The sequence below is a fragment of the Rutilus rutilus genome (genome assembly GCF_951802725.1).
Source record: "Rutilus rutilus genome assembly, chromosome: 23".
Lineage (NCBI taxonomy): Eukaryota > Metazoa > Chordata > Actinopteri > Cypriniformes > Leuciscidae > Rutilus > Rutilus rutilus.
Genome location: NC_140233.1, coordinates 23,328,193 through 23,342,627, shown reverse-complemented (window position 1 = coordinate 23,342,627; position 14,435 = coordinate 23,328,193). Strand labels below are relative to the sequence as shown.

The following is a 14,435-nucleotide window of genomic DNA, read 5'->3' as shown; positions in this document are numbered from 1 at the left end:
CTCTAGATTGTATGATCGTGTTCATCACCCCTTCTGGTAAATCAGCATGTAATTGTTGAGGCTCCACGCATGCAGAGACCAGCGCTCTGGGGATGCCAAATCGAGCCGCGGGCTTGAGAGAGAAGGTCTCTCCGCACCGGGATCGGCCAAGGGGCTGAATCTGCCAATTGTATGAGTTCCGGGAACCAAGCTTGGTTCTCCCAGAACGGGGCTATGAGTAGCACTGTATGGCGCGCTTTCCTGGCTCTCTCGATGACCTGAGGCAGCAGAGAGACCGGGGGAAAAGCATATAGCGGGCCGCTGGGCCACGTCTGGGCCAGCGCGTCCTCGCTCTTGAAAAGAATACTGGGCAGTGTGCGTTGTCTTTTGACGCAAAGAGGTCGACTTTCGCTCTGCCAAAGCGGCGCCACAGCGACTGGACTGTTTGGAGGTGTAGAGACCACCCCCCAGGGGAACGTTGTCCCTGGACAGTCTGTCGGGGCCCTCGTTCAGATGGCCAGGCACATGCGATGCTCTCAGAGAGCGCCGAGAGTGCTGAGCCCATACGAGGAGGCGTTCCGTCAGGGCGCAGAGCTTTTTTTTTTTTTTTTTTATCTGACACCGCCCTGGTGGTTCACATAGGCCACTACTGATGTGTTGTCCGTGCGGACTAGAACATGGTGACCATGGAGGAATAGGAGGAAGTGCATGAGCGCTTTCTCGACCGCGAGCATCTCTAGACAGTTTATGTGTAGGAGATTCTCTTGGTCTGACCAGCGGCCATAGACCGGTCTGCCTTCGAAGAGCGCTCCCCAACCTAGGTTGGACGCGTCTGTTGAGACAACTTTCCGGTGTGAAATCACTCCCATAATCACTCCAGTGTGATACCATTCAGCTGCTAGCCAGGGCTGCAGGGCTGAGACACAGCCCTGAGTCACTCTGATTAGCGAGCCACCGGTCGCCCAGGCTCGATGGGATACGCGCGCTCTTAGCCAGCGTTGAAGCGGGCGCATGCGCAGTAAACCCAGCTGAAGCACTGCTGCAGCTGAGGCCAAATGCCCCAGGATGCGCTGAAATGCTTTCAGAGGAACCCGATTGCCTTCTTTGAAGGATGCGGCGAGGCGCCGGATGCGGCGCGCGCGCTGCTCCGACAATCTGGCCGTCATCGCCACCGAGTCCAGTTCTATTCCGAGAAAGGAAATTGACTGACGGGGCGAGAGCGAGCTCTTGGTCCAATTGACCGCTAGACCCAGACCTTCCAGATGGCTGAGAAGCGCTGTTCTGTGAGACACAAGTTCTGTCTCTGACTGCGCTAGAACAAGCCAGTCGTCCAGATAGTTTAGAATTCGCATTCCCTGACTTTTCAGGGGCGCGAGAGCCGTGTCCATGCATTTCGTAAATGTACGGTGTGCTAAAGACAGGCCGAACGGCAGGACTGTGTATTGATAAGCTCGACCGTCGAAGGCGAATCTCAAGAATGGCCTGTGACGGGGGGTTATCTGGATCTGGAAATACGCGTCTTTCAGATCGAGAGAGATAAACCAGTCTCCTGGGCGGATCTGCGCAAGGATCTGTCTGATTGTAATCATCTTGAACGGCCGTCTCATGAGAGCCGTGTTCAGATGTCTCAGATCTGAAATAGGTCTTAATGCTCCGTCCTTCTTGGGAACGAGGAAGTAACGGCTGTAAAAGCCTGACTCGCTCAAGGAAGGATGAACCTGTTCTATGGCCCCTTTGCGCAGCAGCTTCGCTATTTCTGCTCGAAGCAGGTGCGCTGCTTCTAAACCCACTTTCGTCTCCGTCTGCACTAGAAGCGCGGGGGGCGACGAGCGAATTGAGGCGAATAGCCGTGTTTTGTAGTGTTCAACACCCATTCTGACGCGCCCTGAATAGCTTCCCATGCTTTTGCACGCATAGCTAGGGGTCGAATGGTCTCTGGGTTCAGATCGCCGCGCTGCGCGGGATGGAGAACCTGTATCAGAGAGGATGGGGCGGCGCGTGCGCCGCCGGTGCTCGAACACGGGGGCTGATAAACAGTATTGGCCGGCTGTACAGCGTTCAGTAGCTCGGTCCTGAAGGATGGAGCGCGTTTTGCTGTCAAACACCCCTGGCGCGAGAGCGGCGTGGGGGATATAGTGTCTGAAAGTGAGTGCGCGTGCTCGTGAGCGGGCGCAGGGTTTACACTTATAACACGGCCAGTGTTTTGGAAGCTTTAGAGGGTCTGTAACCCGGGGTAACCGTATGGCAGAGCGAGCAGCGAGTAGGTGTGAGCACAGAGTTGTGGGCACATTTACTACACTTAATACTCGAGCGGCGTGTTTCCGCTTTATGAGAGAGCGCTCTGAGCGCATTACCATGGGAACCATGTTGTGTGAAGCAGTGAACACCTGGGAGTGGGCACATTTTCTATACTTAGTATCCCCTCGGCCTGAGCCGTTGCAACTCGAGCAGCGGGTAGGTGTGAGCACAGAGTTGTGGGCACATTTACTACACTTAATACTCGAGCGGCGAGTGTCCGCCTATGAGAGAGCGCTCTGAGCGCGTAACCATGGGGACCGTGTTTGTGCGAAGCAGTGAGCACATGGGAGTGGGCACATTTCTACACTTATGACATCCTCGGCCGGAGCCGGAGTGTTTCGGGGCTTTAGAGGGTCTGTAACCCGAGGTAACTGAATGGCAGAGCGAGCAGCGGGTATGTGTGAGCACAGAGTTGTGGGCACATTTACTATACTTAGTACTCGAGCGGCGCGTGTCCGCTTTAAGAGAGAGCGCTCTGAGCGCGTTACCATGGGGACCGTGTTTGTGTGAAGCAGTGAGCACATGAGAGTGGGCACATTTTCTACACTTATCTTCGGCTAGAGCTGGAATGTTGGTGAGCTTTAGAGGATCTGCAACCCGGGGTAACTGAGTGGCAGAGCGAGCAACGGGTAGGTGTGAGCACAGAGTTGTGGGCACATTTCCTACACTTAGTACTCAAGCGGCGTGTGACCGCTTTAAGAGAGTGCGCTCTGTGGACGTTACCGGGGAGACCGTGTTTGTGTGTAGCAGTGAGCACGTGGGAGTGGGCACATTTTCTACACGTATAACACCATCGGTGTTATAGGAAACTGATAGAGCGAGAAGCTTTGATGGCTCATAAGTTTAGACGCTCATAAATACTCAAGCACCATCCTGCGAGATACGGGTTCGCTTTCTGTATGTGAGAAAGCTGGCCGCGAGCTCGGAGAAGCCAGCAGAAAAAATATTTATCTGCCGCCAGAGCAGGATTCGAACACGCGTCTCCCGTGTGGAAGTCCAATGCTCTGCCACTGAGCCACAGGAGCACACATAAACTTTTAGTTAGTGCGAGCATATGACCGAGCGATGTTTCGTTTCGGCGTTTGTTTGCAGACGCGCGTGTGTAATAAAACAGGCTCGTTACTGCAGTATAGTATTTCCAGCCGCCTGAACTTGGAGGGGACTGAGAATATACGAGGACGAAAACACTCTCTCTTCCTCTTTTCGCCGGTGCTCGTGACGTCCGCTCTGATGTCCCTTGAGAACGGCGCAGTTGCGCGGCTCGAACAAGGGAGAGAGAGCGGGAAGATGTCATCATGTGCTATGACATCGTATGTTTGCAGGCGTGCGTGTATTAAAAACAGGCTCGTTTACTGCAATATTGATATTTCTAGTCGCCTGAGCTTAGGAGGGGACTGAGAAATGTGTGAGAAACGGAGGTGGCCGGAGAGTGACCGTCTACTCCTGACATCCCTTGTAAGCGGTGCGTTTGCGCGGCTCGAACAGAGGGGGAGAGCGCAGGGAGGGGCGTGCGTCGTCCGGGGGGTAGCTTTCTTGTAACGTAAAGGAAGCTATAGCCCGAGACCGTCCGTTTCTGACATCCCTTGTGAGCGGCGCCGTTTGCGCGGCTTGACAGAGGGGAGAAAGCAGCTGTCTAAGAAAACAGCGCTGTCTGCTTCATCCCCTGAGGCGACGGCAGTGCGGGCGAAGCCGGCCGCTGCGCGTCGGAAGGTGGGGGGGAGAAGGAAATAGCGAGGCTCGCGGGAGGGGCTCCGGCGAGCGCTCAGCTGTCATAGAAGCCCAGGCAGAGAGCGCAGATACATGGCGGTCTCTGTCGCTGAGCGTGGCTCACACGAGCCACAGGATGAGCGAGGCATTTGCAACAACGCCTCGCGCTCTTTTAGATGCAAGTGTGTCGCGGGGCGAACACACAGAACACACAACATAGAGCAAGTAAAGGATATGTATGCCGGATGGCGTAGCAGGCAGGGAAGGCTGAATGCGGCGAAGCGGCCGGCGTCCTCAGGCTGAAATCCTTCGGCTTGCTGGTCGCTTGATTCGACGGCGGCTTCCTCAGAGATCAGCGATGCGAAGAGCTTCGCTGAAGAGACAGAAATCAGCGAAGCAGCCTCTGTTCCTTGCTTATATACGCTAAGCCACACCCCTAATGACGGGCTGTGACGCATTAAGCGCGCCAAGCGCGCTCATTGGACGTGACGTCACGCGCAAGGCTCAGCCATAGGCTGCTGCAGTTGCCGCAGAGCAGCCAATGGGCACGCGATTCGCCTGCCCTAGGTCTGCAGGCTGCCGCACTGCGTTGACAAGATTTAAAAAATTAAGGATAATTTTTGGCTTCAGTATCTCGAGAAAGGAGACTTTCCCGCAGCGTAAGCTAGCTTACGCAATACGAGAGAACCTCTCGTAAGAGAACAAGTATTTGATACACTGCCAATTTTGCAGGTTTTCCTACTTACAAAGCATGTAGAGGTCTGTAATTTTTATCATAGGTATACTTCAACTGTGAGAGACGGAATCTAAAACAAAAATCCAGAAAATCACATTGTATGATTTTTAAATAATTCATTTGCATTTTATTGCATGACATAAGTATTTGATCACCTACCAACCAGTAAGAATTCCAGCTCTCACAGACCTGTTAGTTGTTCTTTAAGAAGCCCTCCTGTGCTCCACTCATTACCTGTATTAACTGCACCTGTTTGAACTCGTTACCTGTATAAAAGACACCTGTCCACACACTCAATCAAACAGACTCCAACCTCTCCACAATGGCGAAGACCAGAGAGCTGTGTAAGGACATCAGGGATAAAATTTTAGACCTGCACAAGGCTGGGATGGGCTACAGGACAATAGGCAAGGTGAGAAGGCAACAACTGTTGGTGCAATTATTAGAAAATGGAAGAAGTTCAAGATGACGGTCAATCTCCCTCGGTCTGGGGCACCATGCAAGATCTCACCTCGTGGGGCATCAATGATCATGAGGAAGGTGAGGGATCAGCCCAGAACTACACGGCAGGACCTGGTCAATGACCTGAAGAGAGCTGGGACCACAGTCTCAAAGAAAACCATTAGTAACACACTATGCCGTCATGGATTAAAATCCTGCAGCGCACGCAAGGTCCCCCTGCTCAAGCCAGCGCATGTCCAGGCCCGTCTGAAGTTTGCCAATGACCATCTGAATGATCCAGAGGAGGAATGGGAGAAGGTCATGTGGTCTGATGAGACAAAAATAGAGCTTTTTGGTCTAAACTCCACTCGCCGTGTTTGGAGGAAGAAGAAGGATGAGTACAACCCCAAGAACACCATCCCAACCGTGAAGCATGGAGGAGGAAACATCATTCTTTGGGGATGCTTTTTTGCAAAGGGGACAGGACGACTGCACCGTATTGAGGGGAGGATGGATGGGGCCATGTATCGCGAAATCTTGGCCAACAACCTCCTTCCCTCAGTAAGAGCATTGATGGGTCGTGGCTGGGTCTTCCAGCATGACAACGACCCGAAACACAGGAGTGGAGTGGCTCCGTAAGAAGCATCTCAAGGTCCTGGAGTGGCCTAGCCAGTCTCCAGACCTGAACCCAATAGAAAATCTTTGGAGGGAGCTGAAAGTCCGTATTGCCCAGCGACAGCCCCAAAACCTGAAGGATCTGGAGAAAGTCTGTATGGAGGAGTGGGCCAAAATCCCTGCTGCAGTGTGTGCAAACCTGGTCAAGAACTACAGGAAACGTACGATCTCTGTAATTGCAAACAAAGGTTTCTGTACCAAAAATTAAGTTCTGCTTTTCTGATGTATCAAATACTTATGTCATGCAATAAAATGCAAATGAATTACTTAAATATCATACAATGTGATTGTCTGGATTTTTGTTTTAGATTCTGTCACTCACAGTTGAAAAGTACCTATGATAAAAATTACAGACTTCTACATGCTTTGTAAGTGGGAAAACCTGCAAAATCGGCAGTTTATCAAATACTTGTTCTCCCCACTGTATGTTTAGTTGCATTTTATAACTTTTATTTTATAGGTTTTTCTCTACTGTACGATATCAGAAATGAATGATGTGTAAACAATTTTTGGTTTGCGACCAAGCAGTTCAGAACCACTGATCTAGGCTGAGTGTTTTTCCCCCTACAATTTCTACTTTTATTTCAATGTTACATATTTTATTAAATATGCATGAAATTAAATATTCTTAACAAGAAATATGATCACAGACAAGACCCATGTGAGCACCATGGTTCCATCAGTATGGCTTCTCACCTCTTTGGCATCTCTTATCCTGCTGAGGAAGGTCTGAAGCTCAAGGGTCTCCAGGAAAAGCGCCCGACACACGGCCTGGTAGTGCTCTGGTGCCAAAGCTGGATTTGCCAGTCGGCGGGAACAAAGTGTCATCACCTGATGAACAGTATGAATGCCATGCACTTTGCCTTCTTCTTCCTCTTCTTCATCCTCCTCTTGACCACTGTAGCCCTCGTCTTTAGCTGCATTACTGCCACAATGTTTAGATTCGCTGCAGTCCTGACCACCGACCATAAACTCAATAAGCTGTTCAAGCTGAGGGCTCAATTCCCGTTCCTCACTGTCATCCAGTCCCCAGTCCAAAGCACCGTAGATTGCAGCACCCATGGACTGAACCAGCTGCACACATGTAGGGTGAAGAAATGAGGTTTGTTAGGGGATGGAGACCGCAAATATTACATAATTATATAATGTGCCATTATAGTCTCACCTTTCCATCAGCAGCAGAAGCACAGTTAGCATTACTGTCATCTAGAAAAGAAAAAAAAGATTAGAGGAAGAAAACTGCCAATTGCATTTCTAGATGTTTTTGTAACTCGACTGATCTACTAACACTGTACTAGTGTCAGAACCATTATAAATGAATAAAAATACAAGAAATGCTAAACATTTTAAAGGTTTATGATTGCTATGCCTATGTAAGCTAAAGATTTGTGCAAGCTAAGCATATAAACTTGTCTTCTCTCTTTGCTTACCTTTCAGATTAGCAAACTGTACCAAAACTTATATAACTTAATACACTTTTACTAAATTTGGGTTAAATATATAACTACATTTTAAATGTCTCAAAGCAGGAAATTATTTTCAATTTGAATCTCCCACATACCAAGTCACACAAAATGGTCACACAGCCCTTTTTCTGCCTTCAACAAATAATTACGAAGATTTGTCAAGTAAAACATTGAATTAAAGATTAGAAAGATTGAAACAGTATTTTCTTGTAAAACGTACTCCAATAAATACTTCGACAAATATTTTTTTTTACAAATATTTTTTACGAATCATGTTTAGCAGTAGAACATGTCGACATTCCAAAAATTTAAACCTGTGTACATATGACATTTTTTCTGAATGTTGCTGAAATCTTGTCCACATATTTTATTTGCAATACTCACCAGTTTTAGTAAATCTCTGATATGTTATTTTATTTTTATGTCAAAAGGACTAGATCATATAACAAGTGCCATCTGAGGTGAAAATAATGGTATGGCAGAAGTGTCCCCACAAGCACATCCAAGGTCTTCCTCAGGTCTAGACATGGATGGGTTGGTTTCTGTGGAAGATATTAGGTATTATAGCGCTCCACTATGGGAAAAGAGGAGAACAGACACAAAATGCTGTGAAGCGTCACCCCAGAGGGCATCTTTATTTTTCCAAGCCGTGAAAAATTAGGTGCAATCAAACTCTGTCTCTGTGTTTCGTGCAGGTGAAATGTTCTGTGGTGTGAAGTGTAGTTCCTCCTTGCCCAGCGAAGAGAGGGGAGCTTAGCCAACTAGCTGGGTGATCCACATTTACTTGGGGAAGTCAGTCACTCTCTAGGCACAGAAAAGAGACACAGGGGTTCGTCATGCACCCAGTTAGAGTCCAAACTGCTCTCCCTTCTTCTTCCTTGCTGGAGCTTATATCTCCCTTTGGGTGATTGCCTCATCGTCATCACCTAGGATAGGCAGGTGTTCCCCGTGAAAAGCATTGTCAGGGGTGACGAGGGGGGACCAAGCAATATCTTGTCACATCCCACTAAACCCCCCCCACACCGCCACCTGAAGGTGCCATCAGGCTTAGGGACAAGCCCAATCGGGCTGGGCCATGGGCTAAAGGAAGGTTCGATGACTCCTACCTGGAGCATTTTTTTCTACTTCCTCTTCAATGGCTTGGTGACGAGATTCTGGAATTCGATAGGGCCGCTGCCGAACTGTGACACCATGGGGGGTCTGGATGTCATGTGACAGGACGGAGGTGCATCCCAGACAGTTGGAAAACACATCACGGAAGCTTTGGACCAGGGCTTCCAGTTCTTTGTGTTGGTGTGGATTGAGCTGCGGATTCAGCTTCGTCTCCCAGGCTGGCGCAACCTATAATTTATGGGTCCAACTCGCAAACAGTGGTGTACGGGAGGACAGGAATTTACAGGCCACACTGAGTACTAAGACCAAGACTTGGTCACCTAGTCACTTGGTCACCCTAAGCCTAACTGCACTGGCCAATCACAGAGTCTCTGCTGGTACCCAATCAGGTGTTTCTTGACCAGAGCCATTATCCAACACCTCTCTCTGCTCAACCACCGAGTGGAGGCGTGAGGGTAGTTCTTTATAGCATCATTTACTAATTGTGTTTAGTATTTCTTTACGAATTACTAAAGTAACGAATGTCTGACAGGGCATTGAGAGTGAAAGACAAGACAATGATTTGACCAGGCCAGACAGACCTGGCCAGACAGTCCTGCCAGACCTGTTCAGTCTACTTTGGATGTACTTCTCAGAGATGTACTTAAAATTGCACTTAAGAATACTTGACTTACTGACAAAAAAGTATATTTGGCCTATACCTACATGTCTACATATACCTACACAATCTTTCGATCAAGATACTTAAAAGTATAATTAAGTATTCTAAGTATACTTGGCTTGTAGTTGTGTTTAATCTTTAGATATATAAATAGTAAACTACAGGGCTCTGTGGAATACTTGATTCTGATTGGTCAATTCGCGCCATACGGTGGTATGTTATTCCCCAATAACAACAACTAAAAACTAACTAACAGTGTTGCCAACTTGGCAATTTTGTTGCTAGATTTAGCAACTTTTCAGACTAGCCTAGCAACTTTTTTTTTTTCAAAAAGCACCTAGCTACAAATGTAGCTATTTTTTTAATTTATTTGGCAAGTTTTAGCAAAATTTGAAAAGTTAGATCAATATTTCATGTCTAATTATTTACTTATATGGCAAGTAGCCGTGTAATAAGCGGGATAATGTGATCCAGTCTGTTGTTATCTCAGAATAAACCCCTTCAGGCTGATGCAAGACCCCAACGCACCCCTTACTTAAAGCTGCAGTCTGTAACTTTAGGTGCTTTAGCGGTTAATAAACAGAACTGCATGCGTCTTGCGGAAGAACATTATAGCCTGAGCTACTTCTCTCGGTTTATGTCTATGACGAGTCACGCAGGTACTGGCAAGTCAGCAGTGGTGGCGACCCGAACCATTCTAAAATAGTCTGAATATAAACACTTTTTATACGTGTACCTTAGTGATTGAGGATAAGACAAAAAACATGCTTTGGAAAATGGATTCATTATGTACTTATTATATAAATTTAGTAAATTCTGAAAACAAAAAAGTTACGGACTGCTACTTTAAAGGGGTCATGAACTGAGAATTCAAATTTTCAACAATGTGAATTTCAACGCAGGCTTTGCAAACAGACTCTTACGATATGGATCTGCCAGCAACGCCTTCAAACAGGGCGTTCAAATCAGAGGCTAAAATCAGGCTAGGAAAAATGCCTTTTATTTCTAAATTATGACAATTTTTTTCTGTAAAAAGTATACTAACATTATAGTTTGTGTACTTAAACTGAAAAAGTATTTTGACTAGTAAAACTATCAGTGTACCTATAAGTTCACTTAAAGTATAGTTGCAGTTCAAACGCAAAACTTAGTTGTAAACTAGTTGTGTACTCAAAGTTTACTACTGTTCCTCTTAAAGTATACTTAAAAGTATACTTTTATACACTAAAAAGTGGGCCAATTTAGTCCCAAATGGTATTGAAACAGTACACTTACAAGTATACTTCTAGTACATTGATATTGTCAGGGTTCTGTCACTTCTGTCTAGTTCAATTCTTGGTTTTGTGACAGAGCTCCGACACTCCTGGTGTCTGAGTGCGCGGTTACGAGCGTGCTCAAGCCGTGCACTCACTTGTCTACGTGCCTTGTTACATTTGCGGGGCATGGTGTTTGGATCCCGGCACGTCAGTCTAGTTTGGTTTCGGTTCTGTGTCGAGATTCAGACATCCATGCACCGCGTGTTTGTTTTCTGTTGTGAGCGCACAGGATGAGCTTTCGCGTTCGCTCGGGCTGTACGCTCTTCCATCTGCGTGTGTTGTTGTGTCCTGTGTAGCACGCAGTTTGTGTTTACATCGGCCAAGTGCTTTCATGTCATGATCTGTCTTGTGCTGTGTAAATTTTTTGCTAGCCATGTGATTGTGTTTTGTCATGTTTGGTGTGAGCACATGGCTTATCATGTGTTTCCTTGTGCCATGTGCTCTTCTGCCGATTGTCTAACCCCGCCAACCTTGTTACCTGATTATTGGTTCATTTGCCCCACCTGTCCTCCCTCGTTACCTGCCTTGTTTGCTCACTATTTATTCTCCTGTGCTGGTTTGTTGTCATTTGTACGTGGTATGGTTACCCTAGTCCTAGTCCTAGTCCTAGTCCTAGTCCTAGTCCTAACCCTCCCCCTCCCCCTCCCCCTCCCCCTTGGAGTTTGTTTTGTTTTATTTTTTGGTTAATAAAAACCTTTTTCTTTTGCGTTTGAGTCCTCGCCTCATCTCCTCAACCCCAAACTGTGACAGATATTAGTGTACTTACTACATAAAATATACTTAAAAATATATTTAATAAAATTAACTTGAAATATACTTTTTTTTCCCATAAGGGTATTACACAGCTGTTACTGAATCAGGGCTCAACAATGAGGATGGCCTGCTGACTTGGGACAGTTTGAGAAAGTTGTAGGCCACTTGACAGAACCATCACATGACCTTTTGGGCCAGTGTTGCATTTACATTACATTCACATTTAATTATTTAGCAGACACTTTTATCCAAAGTGACTTACAAAATCAAATCAACAATAGGTCAAATGTCCAATTTCTGACTAGGAAACGCATATTTACAATAATTCCAATAGCATATGAAGGCAGCATTATAACAGAGAAGGATGATGTTTTTACTTTTGCAACTGTATGTTCTTATTCTCGTTTTAATCTGCATCTCTACAATCCCTAAATTCACTAGCTGCTAGGACTGGCAGAAGCAGAACTGGTTACGCTGGATGGGCCTGGTAATTTAACTTCTGTCCACCCACTGAAGGAGATGACTATTGGATGAGCTTTACCAGTGGATATTTGATCCAAGTGCTTCTACTGAACTCCCTTATGCTGGGTACACACCAAAAGATAATCGGGCTGATTTTGGGCCAATTTCCCCCCTTCCGACAATCCTAGCAATGTCCCGATTATCTTGATGGTTCAACAGATTATCTTATCAGATTTTCCCTTGGTGTGAGGTGTGTTAAGAGTGTCCGAACCTGCTCGGAAGAACGTCGGAGCCGCCCCGATCGCGAATCGTAAATATTCAACATGTTTAATATTTACGATCAAAAATCCTGATGTGTGGGGGGAACTACGAGGACAAACGCGCGCACGTTTTGGAGATTATCACGTGAAACAAAACAATATCCAATCAAAAAGCGAGATGATGGAAGACACGGCCATTCTCACACACACACACACACACACACACACACACACACACACACACACACACACACTTGCAGGAAGCTGAGTGTTAAGGGTTCAGTGAGGTTCTATAGAGGGGTTAAATAACTTTTTCTAAAGAGACAATAAATCCAATAAAGAATAAATAAAGACAATAAAGAATGAATATATTTCTGTAAAGGTTATACAGTATATAATGGTGGGTACAATGGGGGTTTTTTTCATGTGAATTTTCTGTGAAAATCATTCCAAACACTATCATCACAATTTCTTCCTGCATATCATCCGCCATGCTTATTCTGAAGTCTCGCGAGATTGTGCGAGATTTCCTGTGTTCACAGTCGAGATTCTGGTTTTCTGGTCTTTTGGTGTGTACCCAGCATAACTTTGTGTGGGGAAGATTTTTAATTGATGATGAGGCAACCTGTGAGTCAGTACTTGTGTTCTCATCTGTCTGTGAATCAGCATTTTCTCCCATTCAGACTCAGCAATCCAGTGTTGTTGGGTATAGGCATAACGGATGGATGCTCTCTTCTGTCTGCGATCTCCTCCCCTTAGCAAATGTGACTCAACTACAGAGATAAAGAACCCCAAACAAGATTCCAAAAACATGCAAGACAAAAGATACATTTAAAAAAAATAATTAACAGGAGAACTCCGCAAAATCTGTTACATCGAACAATGTAGGACAAACACAGGGAGGACACAGGGGAGCTCATTAAAGTTGGCATTAATCTTCTTTCTATAGCACATTCACACATAAAAAGATATTTTGCACAGTGCTGAATTTTTTTTTTATCTACGACCAGATTTCACAACCAATAGGGCAGGGGTATTCAATTAAAGTTCCAAGAGGTCCAGTCTCTATTTCCTTCCCAGCAGAGGTCTGGATAATACTTTTTTTGGAACAGATATACATTTCCATCGAGGCAGCCGTAGTACTTTGTAAAAGAAAAAATCCTAAACACTCAAAATAGTCATCAAAAATGAGAATCCAGAAATATTTCTCCCAAATTGATATGAACATAAAAAGGTTACATCATATGTTTTAACAGGCTATTATTATTATTTTACATTTAGACACCTACGTGTATGGCACATAGAAGGCCTTGGGACTGGAGGTTTATCTCTAAGAAAAGTATGGACCATTTTTATATTTTGCTCAAAGTAATAAACTACTAAATACAAACAATGTGCATAATCTAATAATAAAAACTCTCGGGTGTTCAATCGGTTTGTAGTGTTCGATCACAAATGCATTTGAAAATGTGTTTCTGCGTGAGCATTTTGAACGGTAGCTTGTGGAGACCCCGATTCAAAACTCGCAGGTCCAAGATCCGTCGTGACGCGTCGCTTTTCTTGGGTACAATGAAGTAGGGACTGTAGTACCCTGATCTCATATCGGCTGGAGGGACCGGCTCTATCGCGACGCAAGCCATGTTCATTTAGTTATTGTGCAAATTGTAGAAAATTTTACTTTTGCAGAGAGATCTGGGCCCAGTTGTTCAAAAGTGATCTGATCAGATTTCAGCTATTGGATTGGATCAGATCTTGAAAATGGGTTGTTCAAGAAAAAAATGGGTTGGATTCATGGGTTGTTGAAAAATAAAAGATTCTGAAATCAGATTAGATCATAAAACGATCATTATGTGTTGTTCAAAAAGTTTTAGTAAGATTGGGATCCCTTCGATCCAAAAAACAGGATTATTCTGATCTCAGCAGAAGGGTGGATTTAAAGAACAAAAATGTAATAAAATTTGTATCATGTAATATATATACACATTTATATTTTTTATTTTGACTTTATTAGTTTAACCGTTAAAGTAATAAAGTAGAGGTATGCATTAGGCTGTATATTAAGCCTTTCAGTGGAGTAAATAAATATTTTCTGGTGCCATGAAATAATCCCCCAAACAGCTGACAATATCAAACAAAAATAATACATTTAATTTAAAGGTTTTTTTTAATTCAGTTCAAAACTTTTGACTTCTTAACAAGTGATTTTTTTGCAGATTGCAAAACTTTTGCAAGAGAGCTCAAAAGCAATGAAATTTTTCTCCCATCTCATAATTTTCCATCACCATGTTTAGTGCCTCTATATGGGTCTGATGTTTAAAGGAAATTGAAAATGGATGTTTTCTTTCTCTTCAAATAAAACACTAAACTGACCCCACACTAATCTACCTGTTGTTCTTTTCATAGTTAGTGGCCTACAATTGTGAAATGTAAACCCATTTGGAGCACTGGAAATCTGAAAAAGTGGTAATGTGGATCTAATCTTATCCTATTTTGCTTTGGGGGGAAAACAGTTATGGATTACCTGATCCTGGGAACCATGGGATTTCCAAATCAAGATAATTCTGATCC

The 14,435-nt window shown here is 45.0% G+C and overlaps 1 protein-coding gene across 1 annotated transcript in view; it reads right to left on the bottom strand.

Moving 5' to 3' along the window:
* Positions 1-14,435, bottom strand: part of spire2 (spire-type actin nucleation factor 2) — a 53,342-nt gene that overhangs the window by 34,397 nt on the left and 4,510 nt on the right. Inside the window, exons 2-3 of the mRNA XM_084396354.1 lie at positions 7,002-7,042; positions 6,533-6,910 (exon numbers count right to left, since the gene is read on the bottom strand). Of these exons, the coding sequence (XP_084252480.1) occupies positions 6,533-6,910; positions 7,002-7,042 (419 nt within the window). The remainder of the gene's footprint in view (positions 1-6,532; positions 6,911-7,001; positions 7,043-14,435) is intronic.